General features: G+C 46.1%; 2 protein-coding genes across 2 annotated transcripts; both read left to right on the top strand.

The window, feature by feature from the left end:
* Nucleotides 1-669: 669 nt before the first annotated feature.
* On the top strand, nucleotides 670-3,282 carry LOC131286141 (ubiquilin-1). The gene is made up of 2 exons (XM_058315032.1): nucleotides 670-925; nucleotides 1,419-3,282. Exons 1-2 carry the CDS (start codon nucleotides 812-814, stop codon nucleotides 2,913-2,915), a joined length of 1,611 nt encoding a protein of 536 aa, XP_058171015.1. The 5' UTR covers nucleotides 670-811; the 3' UTR covers nucleotides 2,916-3,282.
* Nucleotides 3,283-13,249: 9,967 nt separating this feature from the next.
* LOC131287292 (uncharacterized) lies at nucleotides 13,250-19,769 on the top strand. The gene is made up of 4 exons (XM_058316326.1): nucleotides 13,250-14,006; nucleotides 15,407-15,644; nucleotides 18,821-18,906; nucleotides 18,979-19,769. The coding sequence occupies exons 1-4, from the start codon at nucleotides 13,469-13,471 to the stop codon at nucleotides 19,617-19,619; spliced, it is 1,503 nt and encodes a 500-aa protein (XP_058172309.1). The 5' UTR covers nucleotides 13,250-13,468; the 3' UTR covers nucleotides 19,620-19,769.
* The last annotated feature ends 1,696 nt before the right edge of the window (nucleotides 19,770-21,465 follow it).

The following is a 21,465-nucleotide window of genomic DNA, read 5'->3' as shown; positions in this document are numbered from 1 at the left end:
TACCAGCGGATACGTTTGTTTGCACGGTGGTAAAAATAAAACTGTCACAAGCAGAGGAAAACTAAAATAAATGGTTGGATTGTGTAATCATTTTGGTACGAATTTTGATTGGTTTTAACGCAATGCGCAAGGGATTGGAAATCTATTGATTAATAATTAAATTAAGTAATTTTTTATAATATCTTGAATAACGAATTTGTAAACTTCTTCAAATTCAAATCCAGGTGTTGATATTGCCTATAGTGGTGGGAAATACGAATCGAATCTTAAGTCCGTTCTGAGATCCGGACTACCGAATCCGAATCACAATTACTGAAGTGATAAAGTTTGGTGCTCTTTTCGTATTTTAAAAAGATTTGTTTCAAGCTGCTTCAAAACGGGCCAGATTGGAATCAAATCGCGTCCCAAACAAATCAAAACCGATACGAATTCCAAACAAATCAAATCTGATTCGAATCCCAATCTAATCAAAGTTTTAGAATCTATCAGGTGGGATTCAAATCTTTGGACCCGTCTAGGGATCGAATCTTCAAGTCTTCCAAATCCCAATTCTGCCATCACTAGGTAGATTGAAGTAGCATTGAAAAATCTAGCCGCACCAAAAATTGTTCAGTGCGCGGAAGAAGCAGCGTCCCCTTTATCCTAAAGATCTGCATTTGCAACTTATTATTTTGTGCATCATCGTACGTAGTGTAGTGTTAAGACCATAGCAGATCTCGTCTGCGAGTGAACGAGCGACCTAAGGGAAAGAGCCCGTGCCGCAGCGCTTGTGTGGAACAGTCCGTGTGTCGTAGTGCACAACAAAGTAGCAATGGCGGAGAACAGCGGCGCTAAACGAGAGGGTGGTAAGAAAATTACCATCTCGGTGAAAACACCAAAAGATAAGAAGCTGGTTGAGGTCGACGAGGATGCTGAAATTAAAGATGTAAGTGATGCAAGAGTGATGTGTCATGTGGAAGCATGTAAATGACTGAAAAAGGACCACCACGGTGGTGTGACTGCTGCTGTCCGGTGCTGGTGAATGTTCGAGATTGTTTAGGTTTCGCAGCTAAATATCGCGCTGCTCATAATGGAAGCACCCAAGGCTTTACGAATTGTTGCCGGCGATGCTTCAGGAAGCTATCGAAGGGGGAAAATATGCTTTTGAAGATCTGGGAAGGAAATTATTGACCAATTGACGGTGACTAGTGAAAAATCGAACAAAAACATGACACATGCATCTCGTCGTGTGCGTGCTCGGAAGAGATGTTCGGCATTGACGCACACATTCACACGCAGCAAAGAGTGTACCGTGTGAAGCAGCATAAATTGTGTTCAATGTTTATTATTCCTCAAAATGGTTTAATAAGTTATGTGCGAAGGACAGTGAAACTATTCAGCTCACGTGTGATTTTATTTTTTTTCTCCCACACTTTCAGCTTAAACTGGTGGTTGCGGAAAAGTTCGACACGAATCCGGACCTCGTATGTCTGATTTTCGCCGGAAAGATTATGAAGGATACCGACACGCTCCGGACACACAACATCAAGGAGGGCCTCACGGTGTATCTGGTCATTAAGGCGGCCTCGCGCTCGGACAACGAAGGACCCCGGCGAGCACCGGCCGATGTGGGCCAGACACCGTTCGGATTGAATCAACTGGGCGGATTGGCGGGCATTAGTGCACTAGCTGGTAATCAGACCAACTTCATGGATTTGCAATCGCGGATGCAGCACGAACTGCTCGATAACCCAGACTTGATGCGCACCGTGCTGGACAACCCGCTCGTGCAGCAGATGATGAACAGTCCGGACACGATGCGCCAGATACTGACCTCGAACCCGCAGATGCAGGAGCTGATGCAGCGTAACCCGGAGATATCGCACATGCTCAACAACCCCGAGCTGCTTCGGCAGACGATGGAGCTGGCCCGTAACCCTTCGATGCTGCAGGAACTGATGCGCTCGCACGATCGTGCCATTTCGAACCTGGAAAGTGTGCCCGGAGGGTACAGCGCACTGCAGCGCATCTACCGGGACATCCAGGAGCCCATGATGAATGCCACGTTCCGCAATCCGTACTCGGATTCGGGCAGCGCCACCGGTGGCGGTGCGAACCCTCAGCAGGGCACGGAAAATCGCAGCCCGCTGCCGAACCCATGGAGTGCAGGTGGCAGCAGTGGTAGTGGTACGGCTCGCAGTGGTGCGGCCGGTGCCGGCGGTGCTACGACCGATGCGGCCGGAACGCCGCTCGGGCTGCTCAATACGCCAGCGATGCAAAGTTTGCTGCAGCAGATGAGCGATAACCCGTCGATCATGTCGAACATGCTTAACTCGCAGACCACGCGTAGCATGATGGAGGCCCTGTCGGCCGACCCGGCGATGGCAGCGAACCTGATGAGCCAGAATCCGCTACTGGCCAACAATCCGGCATTGCAGGAGCAGATGCGTACCATGATGCCGCAGCTGCTGCGCCAGATGCAAAACCCGGAGGTGCAGCAAATGGTCACCAATCCGCAGGCACTGAACGCTATTCTGCAGATTCAGCAGGGTATGGAGCAGTTGCGCTCGGCTGCCCCAGGCCTAATGTCTTCGATGGGCATTCCGCCGATGCCGGGTGCGCCGCCGACCACCGGCACCACTACGAGCGGCTCCACTGGAACAACTACCACGAATGCGGGCGCTAGATCTGGCCTACCGCCAAACAATGAAGCCCTATTCTCGGAGTTTATGGCCCGCATGGTCGGCGGGATGGCATCTGGGACAGCCGATACGAACATTCCACCGGAGGAGCGTTACCGATCGCAGCTCGAGCAACTGGCGGCGATGGGCTTCGTCAACCGGGAGGCCAACCTGCAGGCCCTGATCGCTTCGTTCGGTGACATCAATGCGGCCGTCGAACGATTGCTGGCACTCGGTCAGCTCTCGTTGAGCTAACAATGTGCGCAGTTTTAATAGACAGGACTAACGTTGGGGAAGGAAGAAGGACGTAGTGAGAAAGAGTGGAGCCCTCCAAATTGTTGTCCCCCGCTCGGTGCTGTTACTGTTTTGGCTCATTTCTGCCATCCCTGTGACGAAATGGAGCGGAGGACAAAAGCGATGAATGATTTTATTTTGGCTCCTCTTTTTCTGTTGCGTGTGAATGAATGGGCTGATTCGAATGCAAGGATGAATTCCTTTTTTTTAGCAAAACTCTTTAAAACATATTAGCATTTCTGTTGTTTCGTCTGGTTTTCTTATACTACATGTGCAAGGAGAAGATTTTCTAATTCGATGATTCAATAAGTGTTTGCGTGAGATAGAGTGAGAGTGTGTGAATGGATGGGCAATGGGGATAGTATCTCTTTTTTTCTGTAAAAGCTGCTTCTTTAAAAGATACACTATAGTCGTTCCCTTCCACAATCTCTCTATGTGTAGTTTGAGACGCTTGGCGTTGTTTTCTGGATGTTTCAGTAGGGCCTCATCAAGACGAGCTTTCGGTGGAAGGTCGGTGTGTAATAGATGGCCCGTTTTTAATCCTACAGCAATGGAGCAAGATTACGGGAACTATACATAAGCAGAACGCTGGAGGTATGAAGCAATTGAGTCAACATCATTGCTGTAATGGAATCATAAGCGATTTGTAGTCAGCAACAGCAAGAGAAACAGCAGAGAAACAAGGACGACGCGAACAAGAAAACCTCTAGGTTTAGCGGGGATAAAGGAAGACGGATGGTAGTAGGATAACTATTTACTAGGTGAATAGGTTAACATTAAATTACCCAGCAAAGCAAAAGAAAAAACAACACCACACCGTTACAACGTGTTTCGGGTGCGTAAGGATTAACGTTGATGAACTATTTCTTGACTTCTCTTAAACCACACCTGCTTGTGGCACAACAAACCAATCTGTACCCCGCAGCGTCAATAGGAAACAGCCAAGTTTTGGTAGAAACACAAACTTTGTAACAAGCATAGGAGCAAAACATAGAACTGGAGGTTCCACATTAAACGAGAATAATACATCTTCATTTCCTGGGCTGCGGAAACACAGATCACGCAAAATTATTGAACAGGGTAAATCGGACGGAGCTCATAGCTGGCAGCATGGAGATGGACAGAGTAGCATGAAAGTGAAGCATATTATTGAAGAGACCGCCGCGTGCACCCTATTCCTTTTCCTCCACGATTACCCTTTCCCGCAAGGGTGCGCCAGAAGGCAGCCTCGTGCAGCGATTTGTAGGACGCCAGCAACTATATATAGACATATATACAACTATTCATAGTATATTCAATAAAATGTTAAATCAACTGGAATGTATCGTTTGAGTTGTTCTATTATCTTCTCCCTAATATTCTGTTTGGTGCATTTAAAAGGAAATAAAATAATTCAAATATTCAAGAGAAATCAAAACAAAAATTAGACTTGAGGGGATTCATTCTCTAGCTGCAGAATAACAAAGGAAATCTTGTTGGATACACGAATAATTTTTTTTTAATGTAAACATATAAATGTAAATTTATTGCGTTATTCCAAGTAGTCCATTAGGAACAAATAAACAATAAATGCATGTTTTTTCGGTGTTTCAATAGTATTTCAACTAAAAAAAACATGTTACAATCATGTGACCAAAGATATAAAAAAGGACAGAATTGTGAATTTCATTGACCGTTGTTTAGTTTATGTAAAATGTTCGTTGAAGATTCCTGCAACGTTTTTCTACCGCTATTTGCATCCTCTATATCGTGTCTATCTTATCTGTGATATTTAAATTGTGGTCGAAGAAACAGTATAACAGTAGATGAGCTCATTTACTATAGTTTTACTCCAAATACAATGATGCGCCAGCAGATTTAACTAAACACAATTTAGAGCACAATGAAATAACGGCCAATACAAATCAACTACCTTCATATCAATAAGCTTTGTTCAAGCAACCTTGGTCTCAAGATACAAAATTACTTAAAAAGTAAATATTGACATTCAGCTGCTTTCGACTGCCAGTTCACAAAAAGCATTCAGAGAAGGCAGTCGACGTTTGATACGGATCGTGTGCACCATTTTCGTGTTTCCAACGATCGATAGTTTGATCGTGGTGCATGAAAAAGGCAAAAATAAAACCAAATAGACACACACACACGCAGCGACCGTTGTTTATGTGCATTCGGTGGTGACCCGCGAACCGCGAACGAGTTATGTTTATGCTGTGTGCACCAGCGTGGTGTCGATCAAAAAATGGGTCGAATCGTTTAGGCAGCGGAAGTGGACGTAGTTGATCTCACTGTACCGGACCTTTCACGAGCTGCTCTACGCTTCTGGATTTCGGCAGCGAATCCGGCGTGTTGCCGTGGCGATCGTTTGTAGTGGAACCGACCGCGCGGCACCAGGTTCTGCGCACATTCGCGGGAAGTCGAATATCCGTTGCCAGGAAGCATCTGTCGCCGTACGCGCCGCATCGCTCATAACACGCAGGTGCGTATATCACCCTAAGTTGGGAGTTGCCAAACGATGAAATGTTTATCTACCAACCGGCAGCGGAAGGTGGATTGTGTACGCTTGCCGGCAGAAAAGAAGAATGAGATTTGTTTATCGGATGAATAAACCGAACGAACTTTAACGGTCTCCCAGCTAGCCGGAAATGGTTTGAATTGAAGCCGCATACTATGGGCTGGGTGGTCATTTCCGTCTCGCATGTACTTATTAACGTTGCGGAATACTAGGCCAATTGCGGCGAGAAACGATCAAACGATCGCACGACGTTTTTATGATTTTTTTTTTATTTCCAACATATTTTATTTTCTACGGTATACTCTGTTTCAATTCATTATTGAAAGTTGGAAATGTTGTTGCCGTTGGTAACGGTAAACAAAGTTCTAGACCCGAAACATATGAACCGGACAATCTGGGCATAATATATTCAGCTTATTATGCTATTGAATTCATTAGCAAAAGTTGGAACCAAAGAAAAGAAAAACGAAAGATTTTTTCTCAACTTGTCCAAAAATGTCGCCCAATCGTCGCTCTTCCAAATCGTCCTTGCCTGTGTTGGTATAAGTTTGGCAAAACATTCTGAAATCGGCAAAAACCGGTTTTTCCGAACCGAAAAAGCGGTTATATTTGACGCGGACTTGTTTTCTTCGCGCTCGGCGGCCGCCACAAGCACATTTTCGAAATACCTCCCCGGGCGTCGGTTTTGCCCTTTTCCCCCACGCCTTACCCTCGGATCGGCGCTACTTAAGCAGTTGGATAGATTGAATAATTGCTAGTAAAATATCCGAATCGGAGCGATTAATCAATTTATGATTCAGCGAAACGGCGATCGGCAGACGTTTAGAACGTTTGCACATTCAAATCACGCCGGAAACGACGGGCAAAGTGGATTTAGTTCATTACGAAGTTAAATGGGCATTGGTTATGAGTGCGTGTTTGATTTTATCAAGCCGTAAATAGATACGCGTTAATTGAACTGACATTTTGGATCCTTTCCCAAGAATTATGTAATTAATTTACAAATAAATTATTTAAAATTAATGTACGAGCATAAACATGAACCTTTCCATCATAGTATGTTTTGTCTCACACTACCCACAGAAGTTAAACGGATCAAGGACCGACGATACATTAAAGACCTGAGCATAAATTATCGATGCATATGAATCTGGGTCCCTTAACTGTGCCTTTAATTGAACAAAATTATCCATCATCGTTGTTGATGTTGCCCCAGGGTAAGCTCCGTTAACTTCCTCCCTTATTGATGTCTCCTCCCATGAAAAATGAGAACACGTGGTCAGCGGTTACACTTCTTTGTTCATGATGTAGTTTTTTGTTTATTAATCTATTTAGTGTCACCACACTGGGGAAAGCAATATTTCCATGAAAAGTAGGTTAGCCTCACCAACGGTCACTATTACGTATCTCCTAGTCTCCAATAGGGTGGCCAAATAAGACCCGCAATAAGGTCCATCAGGCATCAGGTTTGGCAACCGATAATTTACTCCCAAGCATCTGAGCTCTAAAGTCAGCAAACACGGTAGCATTACCGAGACTTGCAAATTGCGCGAATTATTATGGCACGTAATTATAGGGAGGTTCCTTAGCGGGATTCTGCACCGGCGTGCCTCATGGTTCCCCACAACGCGACTCGCATTTATGCGCATTTGCATAAATGCAGCTAAGAGATTCCGACTCTTCGCCACTTGCCATTCTAATAGCCGGCAATGGAGCGGGGCATTTGAAGAATGTTGAAGTAGAGTGGTCCTGTGCAGGATGTACGACTGGATCTTCCTGGTAGTGCTTCTGATGAGAATGGTGTATGGAATACCATTTGTCTCTACTGGTTGGTTGGATTCTGTCAGGTCCATTTTGTTACCAAGATTCCTTCCTTTTCGTGCCTATCTAAGTGAAAAAACTGAAGAAGAAATTGGAACAACTCCATTTCGGACCATCGTTGAGCCTAAGACTGGTGGAAAATAGAGCAGCCTGCATTGGAGTGGAAGAAGAAAAAAAAGACACAAAATGATAGAGAAGCGGGGATGGAAAATGGAATGGGCGGAAAAATAGTACGTGGAATAAACCGGTGCCTAGGTGTTGTTCAATTATGGACAAACCCTAGGGCCGGACTGCTGCGTCTCGGATGGTCTGGGGTCGGTAATGACGGCAGAATGCGTATAGATTGGCGTGCTGGTAGAATTAATTATGCACCAGCGCAGATTACAGTCTCGTAATAGTATTCTATTTTTTTCTTAATCTATGCCATCCACCCATTCTTTCTATGCTGCGCTAGGGTCCTGCTCTACCTGGGCTTGCTCTGGCTGACGATTGTGCAAGAGGAAGCAGCACAGACGAGTTCGTGGCATGCAAGTGTCGCCTAGCCGGCTCGCCCGCGTTTTCCACGGTCGTGTTTCCTTTACCGACATTGGCACGTAATATTTTCGCCGTCTTCGGTACGATCAGGTGCAAAGACCTCCTCGGAACGAGCAGCTTTCCGGTTTCCGGTCAGCGACGGTCGACCGCCAGCGTTCGCTCTTCCCATCGGTCGCGATGATGTGGGGAAATGATTGTGTGCTGGAGTTTGGTCTTTCTTGTTTTCTTCTCCGTTGATATTTTCCCTTGCTCTTCTGGCCGCAAGTTTCCCAGCACGCTTCGATGTAATTGCCCTTTTTCCTTGGATCTAGTTCACCAAGTAGGCCGGGTGTACGATCGAACCGTTTGTGGGCCCTTCGCAGTCTACTCGGTGTGGAGTTGGCTGGAATGTACTGTCAGGAATATCGTTTATTTACAGTTGATCTACCTGTTTGATGTCGCAGGCTTTCTCAAAATCTAAAATATCAAAAGACAAACATTTTAGTTCTTTAATAAAGTGCAACGATTGAGGAACGGAATGGTTTTTCCTCCCTTGTCTAATTCCTAGGTTCTTTGCGTGATCACATTAAACCATCTCTTACTTCCGAGCTCGAATGAGAATGCGAAAATCCGTTAAAATGACCATCCATTACGCCTCGGTGTGTCCAAAGGTTTCCGGGCCATGGCGTACCTAGCCGTTGCCGCGGTCATGATGAAAAGCTACCGGCTTTAATTAGGTGCTAAAGCAGCTTCCGATCTAGCGGCCGCTTACCGGTAGCTGCTAGTTATGTTTCTGTTTTTGCCAAATTTGAGCGCAATTAAAGGGTTTGAAGTTGGATTGGCTTTGTGCTGACCCGTTGGGGAAAGTTGTCACCTTAAGCTTAGGTAGCGCCGGTATTAATGTGGTGTTATTATGTTTGGATCCCACATTTCCTCTTCGAATTCTATGGCCTCTTACAGATGCGGTGTGTTTTTAAGTAAGTTCTGACTTAATAACTCTTCTCCTGGGAACCAACTCCCAGAGATTGGCGCAAACAATCCTTGCCTACTGCAAGATCGTGGCCGTCTTTGGCGGTCGCCTCTGGAGTCGAAACGGTTACGGTGGAAAATGGATTGCCATCGCTTATCGTTCGGGTTCGGTTGGCTTACCTTTATCCGCTGGCGTGCTTTTTTTTTGTTTGGAGTGTTTCCCACACGCCGCTGTCCCAAGTATTCAATTATTTCACCACGTTGACCACCGTGCAACAGTTGCGCCACCGCATCTTAAACCATTATCATAAATCTTGGGACCCGTAACCAAGAAAATGAGCGGCCAGTCCGGGAAAACCAAAGGTTGCGCATCGCCCACACTGGAGGGTGACCCTAAACGATGCCGTCCGTAGCTGCTGCCTGCCTTGGGTATAATGAATTGGAACCCCAAAAGTTGGCCACAACTACATTCCATTTCCCGGCCACCACGGTTGTTTTGATTTGGTGGACGTTGCGGAATGTCGTTGGGAAAATTGTACGAGAAACGAAGCCATTTGTAGACATTAGAAGCGGGGCCGGTGACAAAGGTCTTTTCCATTTTTCTAAACAACCTGTCGACAAAACGTGCGGGCTGCACCTTATTGCGCAAGGTTTACGTGGATTCGTGGCCAACGGGAAGCGGCCGATGGTGATGAGCTAGACCCAAGAGCAAACCGTAAACTCTAGCTGGTGGTGGTTCATATTGTGTAAGTATTTTAATTAGTTGTGAACGGTGAGTTTGAAGATGATTTGATGACTTTATTCTAGAGGGCCACTGTATCATTAACGGTATCCGATCTGGTTGGCCTTTCATAATGAGGTCTGTCGAGGAAAAGAAATGATGATTAGAGATTTTATAAGTTATGTCATACTTTTTTCTGGAATTCACAAGTTCCAAATTCACTCACTTTGGCGTTATGTAATCCTTCCTTTATGAAATGTTTTCTTTCCTCGATTTGCGTTTAGCGGTAGTTTTGAAGTGAAAAGATTTTTTTTACATTTGTCTAGAAATCTGTTTCTGGTCATTTGGCGGCGATCGTACCGTTCAGTTCATCAAAGAAATGTTTCCCTCGTATGGCGTTCCATGCTCGTAAAAAGGCATTTCATGTTTTTAACTTTCGAATGTCGAGCGTAAAGCTAGGAAGAAATAGAACGGACGCAGTTGCGATACACTGCCGAAGTGAAAACCATTCCAAAAACACACCGAAATGGGTAAACAAATAGGTCAGTGTACGCAATGAACCGGCGTTTGCTTTTCAGCAGGACCGTTCCGGTGCAGCATGAGAAGGTGGCGCATTCCAATCTCCTGCAAGTTCAATGGTCCAGAGTGTGTGGAAAATGTGAACCACGGAGAAGTTGGTTGCTACATGGTTCTTTCACGTTCGTTCGCGTCCTGTGGCCGACCGGTGAAACTTCTTGACAACCGGTCGAGTGGTGAAGCCATACACCTGCTGCTGCTGCAAACGCTGCGTGTCCCAAAGTTCAGCCACCGTTGTTCGGTGGGTTATCACCGAAAGCCACCCGATACGGACAGTGTCCGGTGCGGTGTGGAAGAATATTTCGATGGTTTCCATTTTCCCATCGGTCAACGGAAACGATACAGGGCGACACGCGTGGGTCATGGGAGTTATTCGCACGCCAGGCTCCTGTGCGCATGGTTATATATTTTTACCCATGTTTTACCCCATATAAAGAATATTTGTGAACTCTTCCAGTAAAGATAGATTTTTTAAAATATATGTCTGTCATGGTCATTGACACACAACTTGCTGCACGGGCCAAGGTAAGGGAAAGCGGTCATATTTCTTCAGCTATGGTGGATGGATGTTGATGAAATCTCCAGGTCATCTCACCGGCGCACGGTGCATGTAGAGGTACGTTGGAATTCTCAAAAATGTCCCGGCTATTCCGGGAGGGTTTGGTCGACAAATTGAGTTGCTCCTTGAGAAAACAGGTAGAAAGGACACATCGTAAGGGATCGTGTAAAACACGGTCCGACAAGTGCGCCACAGTTTCTGCACGCATACTTCAGCGTCGTTTTTGTGGAGTTGTGGCATCCGTGGTACAGGTGGGATATCGGGGCGTGGGAATCTTTCACCAGTCAACCGTTATCTCCTGGCTGTATCTGCCGGGTACCATTTTATTTAGGCCCTTTTGTGCGGTAGGTTTTTGATTTTACCCAAGTGTTTGTGCATCCTACAACCGAGGTTACCGGGTAGTTAACACGGATTGACTCATTATCGAGCTGTGTGCTGCTGTCCTTGAAATTTTGAAGATTGTATATTTCACAATTCTTCAAAAAATTAAAAACGGTCGGTTTTGATAAGACCATTTTTCTTCAACTGTACAGTAAGATGAGGTCTAGTAGATTTTTATAAGAACTTTATAGTGATGTGACTGGATGTTCTTCACCAAGCGATTCGAACCATCTTCCAACTCCCGGCCTGTGGAAGCTGGCCCGCTTGGAACCATGGACCACAAATTTGACACATATTACCGGTTTCCTGAGGTTCCCGCCGCTCCTGATGTGTGTGTGTCTGTATGTGCGTCAACCGGGGAGAAACGGCGCGCGATCGGCGAGCGAACGTGAGAGAGATTCGGTGATCGTGAAACACGGCGATCGCGCGCGGTTCGGTCCCGCGCTCCCGCGAAGATCGAAGAAGGTATTTCTCCCCAGCTTGTCGGCGCATTTCCACCGCCACCGCTTTCGGGAAAAGGGCGACGGGTTGCGGAAACTTTTACCTGTTTGTTCGTTCTCGCTGCCCTTCGTCCTTCTTCGTGCCGGGTGGCCGCAGAACGCATACTAACGAAGGAGACGGAGCCCGCGGAGACCGAAACCGAAAAGACGTGTCCGGGCCGGCGCGTAAGCACTCTCGATAGGTCATTCTTTCCAACCCGTTCATCTCGGCGGTCAATGGAGGTGTTGCTCACCCGTCCCTTCCTCCCCCGCGGGGCGATTCCAGTTGTTGGCCACCAACTTCGCGCGCGTGTGTGTGTGTTTATAAGTGTTGTTTTTCTCCTTTCATCTTAATTCATTCTTCTTCCTTTCAACCGCATTCTTTCCACAGATATTCAAACGATAGCGACCTTTGCCAGCGCGCGAACGATCCGCGGTCGAGTAAGTGAGAAAACACCACTCCGAGCGCCCCAGTACGGGTGAGAAGGTGACCACCGAAGGGACGGGCTCCAATCGAGCTTCAATCCGTGACGCGCGTCTCGCGGAGCCACCACCGTCATCATCGCCATCATCGTGGATGCAAAGCAAGCAGGCAAGCTGCTGCCGTTGTGGCCAACGGGGAACGCTCACCATTTGAAAGCACACCAAACGGGCCAACACCACACCAGAAGCGAACTGTCCTCCCTGGTGCTTGGTGATGTGCAAAAGGCGCCCCAGCAAGGGCTCCGATGGTGAAGGTACGAGAAAAAGCGAACGAATAACACGCCTCCCGTACACCGGACGGCGGCGGTTTGGGGATGCTGCACGGTATCCCCAATAAATTGGCCATTCGGTGGACGGGGAGCTCGGGGTGGCGGCGGCGGGAAATTCTCAAGCCGACGGAGAGCGACGAGCGAAACCAGTTCGGCGTCGTTTGTGTCGTGGTGTCGGTTCCAGCCGCGCAACCGTTCGTCGGTGGTGTAGCTCGCGGCGGCACACAGTCGCACAGGCGATCGCGGTTGCTCCGGCAACGCTGACGTGACGACGTGGTGCATTTACAGTTGCGAACCCGGGGTGCTTCGATCGGATGGAATTTTTCAAACTCGCAGTGTGTCTCTGTAAGCTAGTGAAGAGCCAAATTTGCTGCCCTTTTTTCCAAAGTAAAGCTATCACAAACAGACGTAAGTACGTGATAATAGGCCTACTGCAAAAGGTGTCGATCGTACAATTTATAATCGCTTTTTAGTGATAGTGTGTTTTTTTAATACGAGGTCCGAACAGCCTCGCTTTAGGAAGTTCCGTTACAATGTTAAAGGTGTATTCCACCGGCGAGGTTATCCTTTTCCAAACGATTCGCTCAAGCTGTGCTAACAAAAATTCCGAAAAATACAATAATTTTAATTTTGTGTAATTTTTTTGTATGATCCTCGGGCGTTACAAAAACTCCACGTACAGTGTTGCTAGTGAACAAGTTGATCAAGAATTATTTGACAACACAGCTGTGAAAGTCTTACTACGGAGGCAAAGTGTACTCGACATCCAGTTCATGATGATGGAGTAACACAAAATGCCAAAGCAGGTTATCCAATTGTTCCGCCGTGCGTAGTGGTGCAAGAAATGCCAAACGGTGCCCCCCAAGGCCACCGGTGTGTGTCTTAAATTTCTTTTGTTTAAACAGTTTTAACCGTAGCTATCACGTGTTTTATTTCTACAGTTTAAAATGATCCAACAATGATGCAGTCGCTGCCTTCGAAAGATGAGTGTGAAAATGATCCTGCGAAAAACCGTTTGGTGAGGTATCGAAAACATCGACGATGTGCCAAAGTGTGTGACCGAGCCGGATGAGCCGGATTGGTGCGGGAGTGAAGTGATCGTGCAAAACCAAGGTTTGGCTGAGTGTGTGAGATTTGACAGTGCAAAACGCGGGGCCCTTAAAAACCGATCCGCCCCGCGAAGGGAACGGCATTTTCGTGCGTCCGGCCGGACAAACCCATTACATGTTCAATGCTAAAACACATACATACCGGGCCCGTAACGACGGGCCAAAATCGTTCGATCCGGAGCACGGCCGGTGGCGGAGGCCTCGGCCGTCCGATTCCGCCGCTGAACGTCTCGACCGTCTCGGCCAGCTCGGCCGCAACGGGCAACTCGACCAGCACTGCCGCCGCCGCCGCCGCCGTTGCGTCGAAACATATGAACGGCGGTCCGCCGCGGCTGCTGTCCTCATCGTTCATAACGCCATCGATCGGCTCGACGAACGGTGTCACCGGCAACGGGAATGTGGCCAGCCACGCCAACAGCATCCTACACAACACGTCCACCCTCAGCGGGCTGGCACTCGGCAACGGGACGATCGGTGGAGCTGGGGTAGGCGGCGGCGGCGGCGGTGGCCTCAATGGCGGAGGAGTCGGAGTGGGAGTGTCGGGCTTTAACCATAACAACTCGACGACGAACAACAACATCCTCAGCAGCACGATCAACATGAACAAGGACCGGTTGGGTGCCCGGGAGGCCCTGACCAGCCTCGGGTTGCTCTGTTTGGGTAGGTTTCTGCTCGTCCGTTATATTACACTCACCCTATTCTGTCACTTGCTCCGATACGTCCCTTGCAGTCATCTGACGGGGATGGGAGAAAAGGCTGACTCATGGACCGGAACGCCATGTGCCATTAGAACTAAAAGAGGACGGGATCGCCCGGTCCCGCTGGGAGCGTTCTCCATTAATTAACTCTCAAGGGCTCGAAGATGATCATCGTTGTCGCCCGCGGACGGAACGAAGCGGCAGCGACGTGATGTTTCGCGTGCTATTTTGAGACACATTGGTCACACATGTGCGCTGGACAATTGGAGGGCAGGGGGCACCCGGGGCCATCGCCCATGAGCACTGTAATATGACGTTGTGCGCCGTGGGAAGATGCGTTCAAGGCTATCGTCATATGGGATTCGCTTTGATTTGTTTATGCCTTTTAGGAAACTGTACCGTAACTTGTCTAGTTATATGGAAGAGATCATCGTGTTCGGAAACTCCCAGTTTTGCCTTCTATAGATGGCACGGGGGAAGTGTTAAAAACCATTTCTTTGTTGCTAAAACTTTACGTCCTGCATGCTGTTGGACAAGGATCTTGAACCGTTTTCAATGTCAACGTACCCCGAGGTTGTACATATGCCTTTTTGGAATTTTATCCATCCGCCTACAATTGTTTCTTGTTTGTAATAAGTTTTGCTTCGCGGGATGTGAAGAGAGAAGTGGTTCGAAAACAAAAGTTTGCGTAATAATGCCCCAGCATATGGCGTGAAGGAAGAAGAAACTTACTACTTTTAGTTCAGTTTTTGTTTCTTATAACTCTACGATACCATAGAAAATCTAAAATAAAATAAAATTGCCATACTCATTCTTCAGATTAGTTACGTTACAGAAGGGAGTATTCGTTGTGATTGGATTAATTGGTTTGCATTTTAAATATGCACTCCTGGGTGGTAAAACGTCTTTTGCTTTCGCTTAACAGACATGATTAAAGTTATTTTTGTCTATCTCAAAGTTCCCTACTCCGAGCAGAACAATTAAACCAATTACGATCGATTATCATCCCCTAGGTATCGCTCGCCCGCATGGTGGGCATCCGAGAATTACTTGTACATACAAACTCAACACGTTGAAAACGTCTGCCCCCGCAGCAGCCTTCGCTCGGGGATCTCGGTTGCAGCTAATTGGTTTGCTTTTCCATCCCAGCCTAACGAGCGGGTTGCGATCCGGTTCCGTGTGGGATGACTTCGAGGTTCTGGGAATGCCAACGAAAGTGATTTCTACGGTGCCGACCGCAGCAAACCAAATTCATTGATGTTTAATTTTTGTTTTCTTTTCGTTTTTCTTTCCACCATGTTTCTCCCGGCGCAAAATTCTTTGTGGGCCACTGATGACGCACCCCTACCGCCGGAACCACAGTGTCCCTCCTGTTGGCCCTGCTGTCGTTGATATTTCTACTGAAAATTTCTCCCGGTGGCCGAGAACCACCCCCGCCCACCGTCGGCCCGGCCGTGCTCGAGGACTACGCCATCGTGTACGACGTGACGCTCGCCCTGTGCGCGCTGTCCCTCTCGTTGAACCTCTGCTGCCTGCTGGTGTGTGCCATTCAGTTCCTGTTCGCCGTCAAGCTGGTCCGCGCACCTGCCACGACCGGAAGGTAAGTCGTCACCATAGGTGTAGGGCGTCCCTTTTTTTCCCCGAGGGTCAACCGCTTTTTTCTGTTATCTATCTCCGGCTTCTTGTGCTTCGTATTCACCGCTCGAGCTGGCATTAATTCTGAAGGGATGGTCGTTTCATGTTAAGGGTTATATTTATTGTGTCCTTCCTTTTTTTATTTTCGTAATGCGGCTGGTGTTTAAAAAAAAGGAAGGGTGCTCTTGAGGACACAAGAACGAAAAAGGGACCGCGCAAGGAAGAAATTGATATCGGAACCTAAAGAATTTATACACATTCACGCGTATTCCACGTGCTTCAGCTTCTTTTCTCATTTTTTCCACGATCACTTGAAGAAGTTTACATTCTTCACCGTAACAAAAAAATTACCAACAATTCAATCTAAACGGAAGAAGTGCTCGTGCTTTCCGGTGCCATCGAAAATACACTCTACGGTTCAAAGCCACTGTCAAACAAACGTGGCACTTTCGGCATTAGGTTCCCCTCGTTCGGGCCACTTTAATTGGGTCCTGGTAGCAAATCCTCGTGGACATGACGATGTGTCTTTGTGTTGCCATGTTTTTTTTGTTGCGTCCACATGTAACGGAAAATGGGCAACGAAACGTGAAAACTTGTGCACGGTGAAGTGGAACATAAAGTAAAAAAAGGAAAACTTAGGGCCACGAGGGAAACCATTCATGGGTTCAGGTTTCCCGCGTTTCTTTTTCGGGGGGAGCACATGAGCATAACCTATTTCATTTATGCACTTTTTCTTCAGGTGCAAACTGTGGTGAGAGCGAAGGTGGTCCAACGAGAATGGGCCCTTGCGGGACAACATGTTACACTTTTCCGATTGGGATCCGTTACGGGAGGCCTAAAAGCGGGCAGTGAAATAAAAATGGTTTATGTCTAGGTCCCTTGTTGCGTAAAGTGCGGCAAAAGGTGCTCCGAACAAGTGGAATGGTTAAATTGAGTTAACACAAATGCGCACATGGATTGCTAGCGAATTCGGTTTCCCTCCGCGGCATATGGGAGCGCCTTACTCATTCCCTGGACGTTCTGCGATGCTTTTTTGCTTCCACTAGACTTTCGGTAAAACGCTCTTGGCCATGGCCAATCGAACAAATTTATCTGCCTAACCACTTGCCACGCAACGGGCAGGGAAAAGAATAGGCCACGAAATTTTAATTTATTACCTAGACTAGGTGTAGGTACGTTAATAGGTAATCTTCTCCGGTCGGATCTTTCTCCCTCGGCACTCGAACAAGTGGCCGAAAGTACCGGTTTGCTGCTGCGTTTGCGTTGCGCGATTGTAATCGCTAATGAGTGGCTCGCTGGGAATGCATTCCAGGGCCGGCCTGGTCCGTGTTCCGATGATGAGATTTATGTTCTCTTGCTTGTTGGCAAGCGGAATGAATCCGTCATTGTTGTGCCGTTTGGTGCTTCTAGTACCGGCTGTTGTTGTGCTGTGTTCATTTAGCGATCGCACATGAAGATGTTACGGTGGATCAAGCCACCCGGACCGTGTGGATGTGGCGGAAGTAAGAAACTTTTTGTACGCTATGGAGAGGCAAAAGAAGATGGATTACCGCGGGAAGAAGAGTATGGCGCCAATCAGCGCAACATCACCTATTCATCTGGCTGGGTGAGGTTGCGATCGAGATTAAATGTTTTATATGGTTAATTCTGCTGCTGCGAGGGCCTATAATAACCAAGCGATGATAGGCAGGTTTTAATGTATTTTTTCAGATTCTAGATTTTCTTTTTATGGACTCAAGAAGTTCAGTTTGAATCTGTGCGGAATAAATATTAACACAACCACTTTTTTTTGTAATTCACTTGCTTAGTTTAATTTAGTACATTCTGCAATGAATAAACCCTTCAACGTTTTAAAAGCATGAATCCTATGATTCGCAATCCAAGCCTCGACATCATTCACTCATGAAATAAAAAAGTAGGAAAATATATTGCGAAACATAAATTATAGCATTCAACTTCACATTCACAAAAAAAAATATAGAAAGGATAACGCTTGCCATAAAATCAAGATACGCCGTAATGTATGCAATCGTAATCACATCAGGAAGGATGTTTTCTATTTTCGAACACGACTTCATCCGTGAATAGAATTGATGTTGGATAGAAATTTAAATGTTAAAATATTAGTATTGCATGTGCATACATTAATGTTAAAGAATATTGATTTTTTTTTTCTGACATGTAGCAAATATTTAACATTTAAAAATGAGGAAAACTTGCAAATGAAAACAATAGTATTTGAATGTATTTGATAAAGATAAACATCTTACCCATAGATCAAGTTTTACATAATCATTAGCAATCGTTTACTGAACAAACCGTTTAGATTACTACCCCCCCCCCATCGTTCCTTTGGTTTGTAGTCGTGTTTTTAATTTATGCTTCACTCACATTGCACCTACCGGCCTTGGGAGACGCTTTAATTCGATTACCATATTCCGGCATGACCGTAGCGGCGTTAGCTTAACGTGTCACTAGGATATTGCGCCACCGTACGGTGTCTCCTGGACCGGCTAAGCTTGGGGCATGACCTAATCTACGATAAATATGGATTTGGCGACCTTCGGGTCGATCCGTTTTTCTGCTGCTTTACGCGGGACCGTTCGAGTGCGAGTGTCAAAGGCTATAGCTATCAAACACCATCCGCCCTCCCATTCGGAGGATCATGTTTACGGTGTACAAGTGTAAGGTTTCACGCTTGTTACGCACCATGTTCGTGTTCCGTACCTGCGAGGGTTTATGCTAAACCCTCCCCGAGAAGATGTTGTTGCCCATGGATGGGAAAGAGAGCTTTAGGGAAAGGGTTCCTGTTTCGATTTGATTTAATTAGAGATAAGCCTGAGCTGTAGCGGAAATCGAACGAATGGATGTTTATCAAATTGGGGAGCGTAGTTGAGTCGGGAGTTCTCTGGCTATGGGAAATTAAATTGAAACGATTACGAACTAGAGGATGGGACTTGTTTACCTGGAATTTACGATTCAACATACAATTAAAATCCAACTAATTAAAATTTGAAGAAAATTCTGTGTGTCTTATAGGTTTATCTGATTTTTCTTTGTTTTTGTTTTCATATGTGTTTGTGTATTAATACATTTTTTTCGTTTCCATTACTAATCGTTTAGTAATTTATATTATTTCAGAGGCAACAAATACTTGCAAAAGTCAAGCGTGAGCCGTGTCTGCGCGGTGGGTGGATTTTTCATTTCGATACCCATCTTTTTGACCGGTAAGGGATTGGAAAAGTAGGAAAGCGAAATACTTGGCCCAGCATCTAACGATAAACTCTTTTCAATTATAGGTATCATCCTGTACACGTTCACTCAGTTCCACTCGACGCCGGCCATTGTGACGAGCATCCTTATTGGCGTCGGGATCGTGTTCTGCGGCGGTGCCATGGTGCACAACGTATTCGTCTGGCAGCGGGAAAAGACGATCAGCGTCCGGCAAACGCCACTCAACCTCAATCTCACCCTCTCACCCCAGATCAGCACGATATCGACGACGGCGGCGGCAGCGGCCGCGGCGGCTGCCGCAGCCCATCACTACCAGAACCAGAATGGGCATGCGACGGGCGCGGGCAATCACCACCACCATATCAGCCTCAATCACGTGTACAGCAACCACAACCATACGCCGCTCACACACAACTCGCAGGCGAGCCATACGACGCCGATCACGCAGCTGACGCCGGTCACGCCACTGTCCGGGAACCATTCGCACATCAGCTTCAACCATTCCTACGTGCCGCCCCCGTACGGTGGCGGAGGGGTACGGGCGGCCACTGCCACGCCACCGACGCCGAAGGTGATCGGGTCGCTGCTGAACCGGGACGCGTCCGGATCCGTCAGCCCGGGAATGCCCGGTGGCAACAATAACAATCTCGACATGAGCAATGTCACGACGGCTAACTCGCCGCACGAGCTATCCACGTTGGTTTGAGATGTCGAATAGGACAGGGACAGAGGAAAAGAACTCATCGCTCAGCGTATCGGCGGTTTGCGATACGGCGAGACGATTGTCAATGTACCTTTTTGTTTATTTCTTTATTATTTTTGTTTTCTGTTAGTCGAACAGAGAGATATAGAGAGGGGACGCACTAACGAGCGTCTTCTGCTGCTACCCAAGCAGAACCGGAACCGCCAATCTTAGTTGCCCCCAAGGTGGATTCTCACTTGCGTCTCTTTAAAGAGGCGCTTTTCGAGCCCATGGAAGATACGGAACTCGATTTTATACCCACCTTTTTCGGCCGTGCGAAGGAAACGATGTTGCGTTTGCATCGTGCATTTCGTTGAGATTTTAATTTTTAATTTTAAACCGATTCGAGCGCCGTACTACTTACCCTATTGCATTACACACACATACGTGTAAGCTATGCCGAGAATTGTACAAATTTGTTTGTTTTTGCCCCGCTAAGATGTAAGAAAGCTTCGGTCGAGCAACGTAAACTGAACGACACATTCGTTGGGTAAGAAAAATATTTATTGCAAGTGTACTTAGTTATGGAGTGCATGTATTGCTGGATGAAATTTTTAGGTTGAAATAGTGCGAGAAGGAAATCGAGGATCGCTCCGTCCAATAAACGAACGATCGTTAGTTAGGATTCGGTAAAAACAACCCCGAACACGAGCTACAAGACGTACTGATGATTATCTGGCCTTTATAAAAACGAGAATAGTTTGTAGGTTTTACTTTAGTTAGAGTTGTACAGCGAGTGTGCTGGAAAAGAATGTTGTAAGGGATAGGACATGTAATTTTTTTATACCTGCGAAAAAAATACAAACAACATCACCAAGTGGATATGTTTTACATCGTTGTGTAAAATGGTTTTTCTTTCCTCATCCGATTTTCATACATTACCAAGACTTCGATGTATTCTAAATTTTAATTCATCAAGACAAATTAAATTAGTATTGTTTCATTCAAATCTTACAATTCAAACATTGCGAAGTCGTAGCGGTATCTTCTGAAATATTGCTAAGCAGAGACACCAACCATATTGTTATACTGTTCGAAAAAGGAGAAATAGAATTCGAAAAAGGAGAAATGTTTAAAGTGCATTTTAAATTAAACGCATACTACAAATATAAAGGAATAAATTTATTTTTTTAGTCGTCTGACGTAGATAAAAGAGAATCGAATGATAAATACTAACATTCACATAGCTAAAATTTTATCGTTCACTTTTAAATACATTTCATTCCATTCTATATTACATTGTTTTTACAAATGGCACATTTTTAAACATTTGAACTGGATGACCTACTGATGTGATCTGAATAAATTTGTTTTCTAATTTATAATTTATTCCCAAATTTATTGGATACGTTAAAATGGGATACATCTATTTTTGATATTCTTATTAAAAATTTCTTTGAAACCGTTCTTGTTTCAACAACGGGTTTTTCTCTTTAAAAATCTTCTTGAACCATGCGGTCATCTGTTAATTGTTGCACATTTAGTAGTCTAAAATTAGTGTTATAATTTCTCCTAAATTCTAAAAACACCCAAGCAACAAGTGCTAACTTTCAATCATGCTACCCCGTACGGTACTGAGTGGATCGGACCATTTACCCGAAACTCGCCATCGATAATTTTAGTAATTACGCACCTTCTGCCAAATTATCGTTAGTCCACCACCACCACCAAGGGCGGTTCCATAACGGGAGGTGAAAATGGATCGATTTGATACACAATTTGACGGGCTGCACGCTACGGGTTTGGGTTCAATCCATTAACGCTGTAATCTTCACTGGCGTTTTACGGAGGATCGCGGTGTTTTCGGTCG

Source organism: Anopheles ziemanni, chromosome 3 (assembly GCF_943734765.1).
Source record: "Anopheles ziemanni chromosome 3, idAnoZiCoDA_A2_x.2, whole genome shotgun sequence".
Taxonomy (NCBI): Eukaryota; Metazoa; Arthropoda; class Insecta; order Diptera; family Culicidae; genus Anopheles; species Anopheles ziemanni.
This window is presented reverse-complemented; position numbering and strand designations above follow the sequence as displayed.

Excerpts from the sequence above, each read along its gene's own strand:
- LOC131286141 (XM_058315032.1), top strand. The coding sequence starts at position 812 with ATGGCGGAGAACAGCGGCGCTAAACGAGAGGGTGGTAAGAAAATTACC. Across the intron at positions 926-1,418 it reads AGGATGCTGAAATTAAAGAT|CTTAAACTGGTGGTTGCGGA; the intron begins GTAAGTGATGCA and ends CCACACTTTCAG.
- LOC131287292 (XM_058316326.1), top strand. The coding sequence starts at position 13,469 with ATGCTAAAACACATACATACCGGGCCCGTAACGACGGGCCAAAATCGT. Across the intron at positions 14,007-15,406 it reads CCTCGGGTTGCTCTGTTTGG|TGTCCCTCCTGTTGGCCCTG; the intron begins GTAGGTTTCTGC and ends CCGGAACCACAG. Across the intron at positions 15,645-18,820 it reads GCACCTGCCACGACCGGAAG|AGGCAACAAATACTTGCAAA; the intron begins GTAAGTCGTCAC and ends ATATTATTTCAG.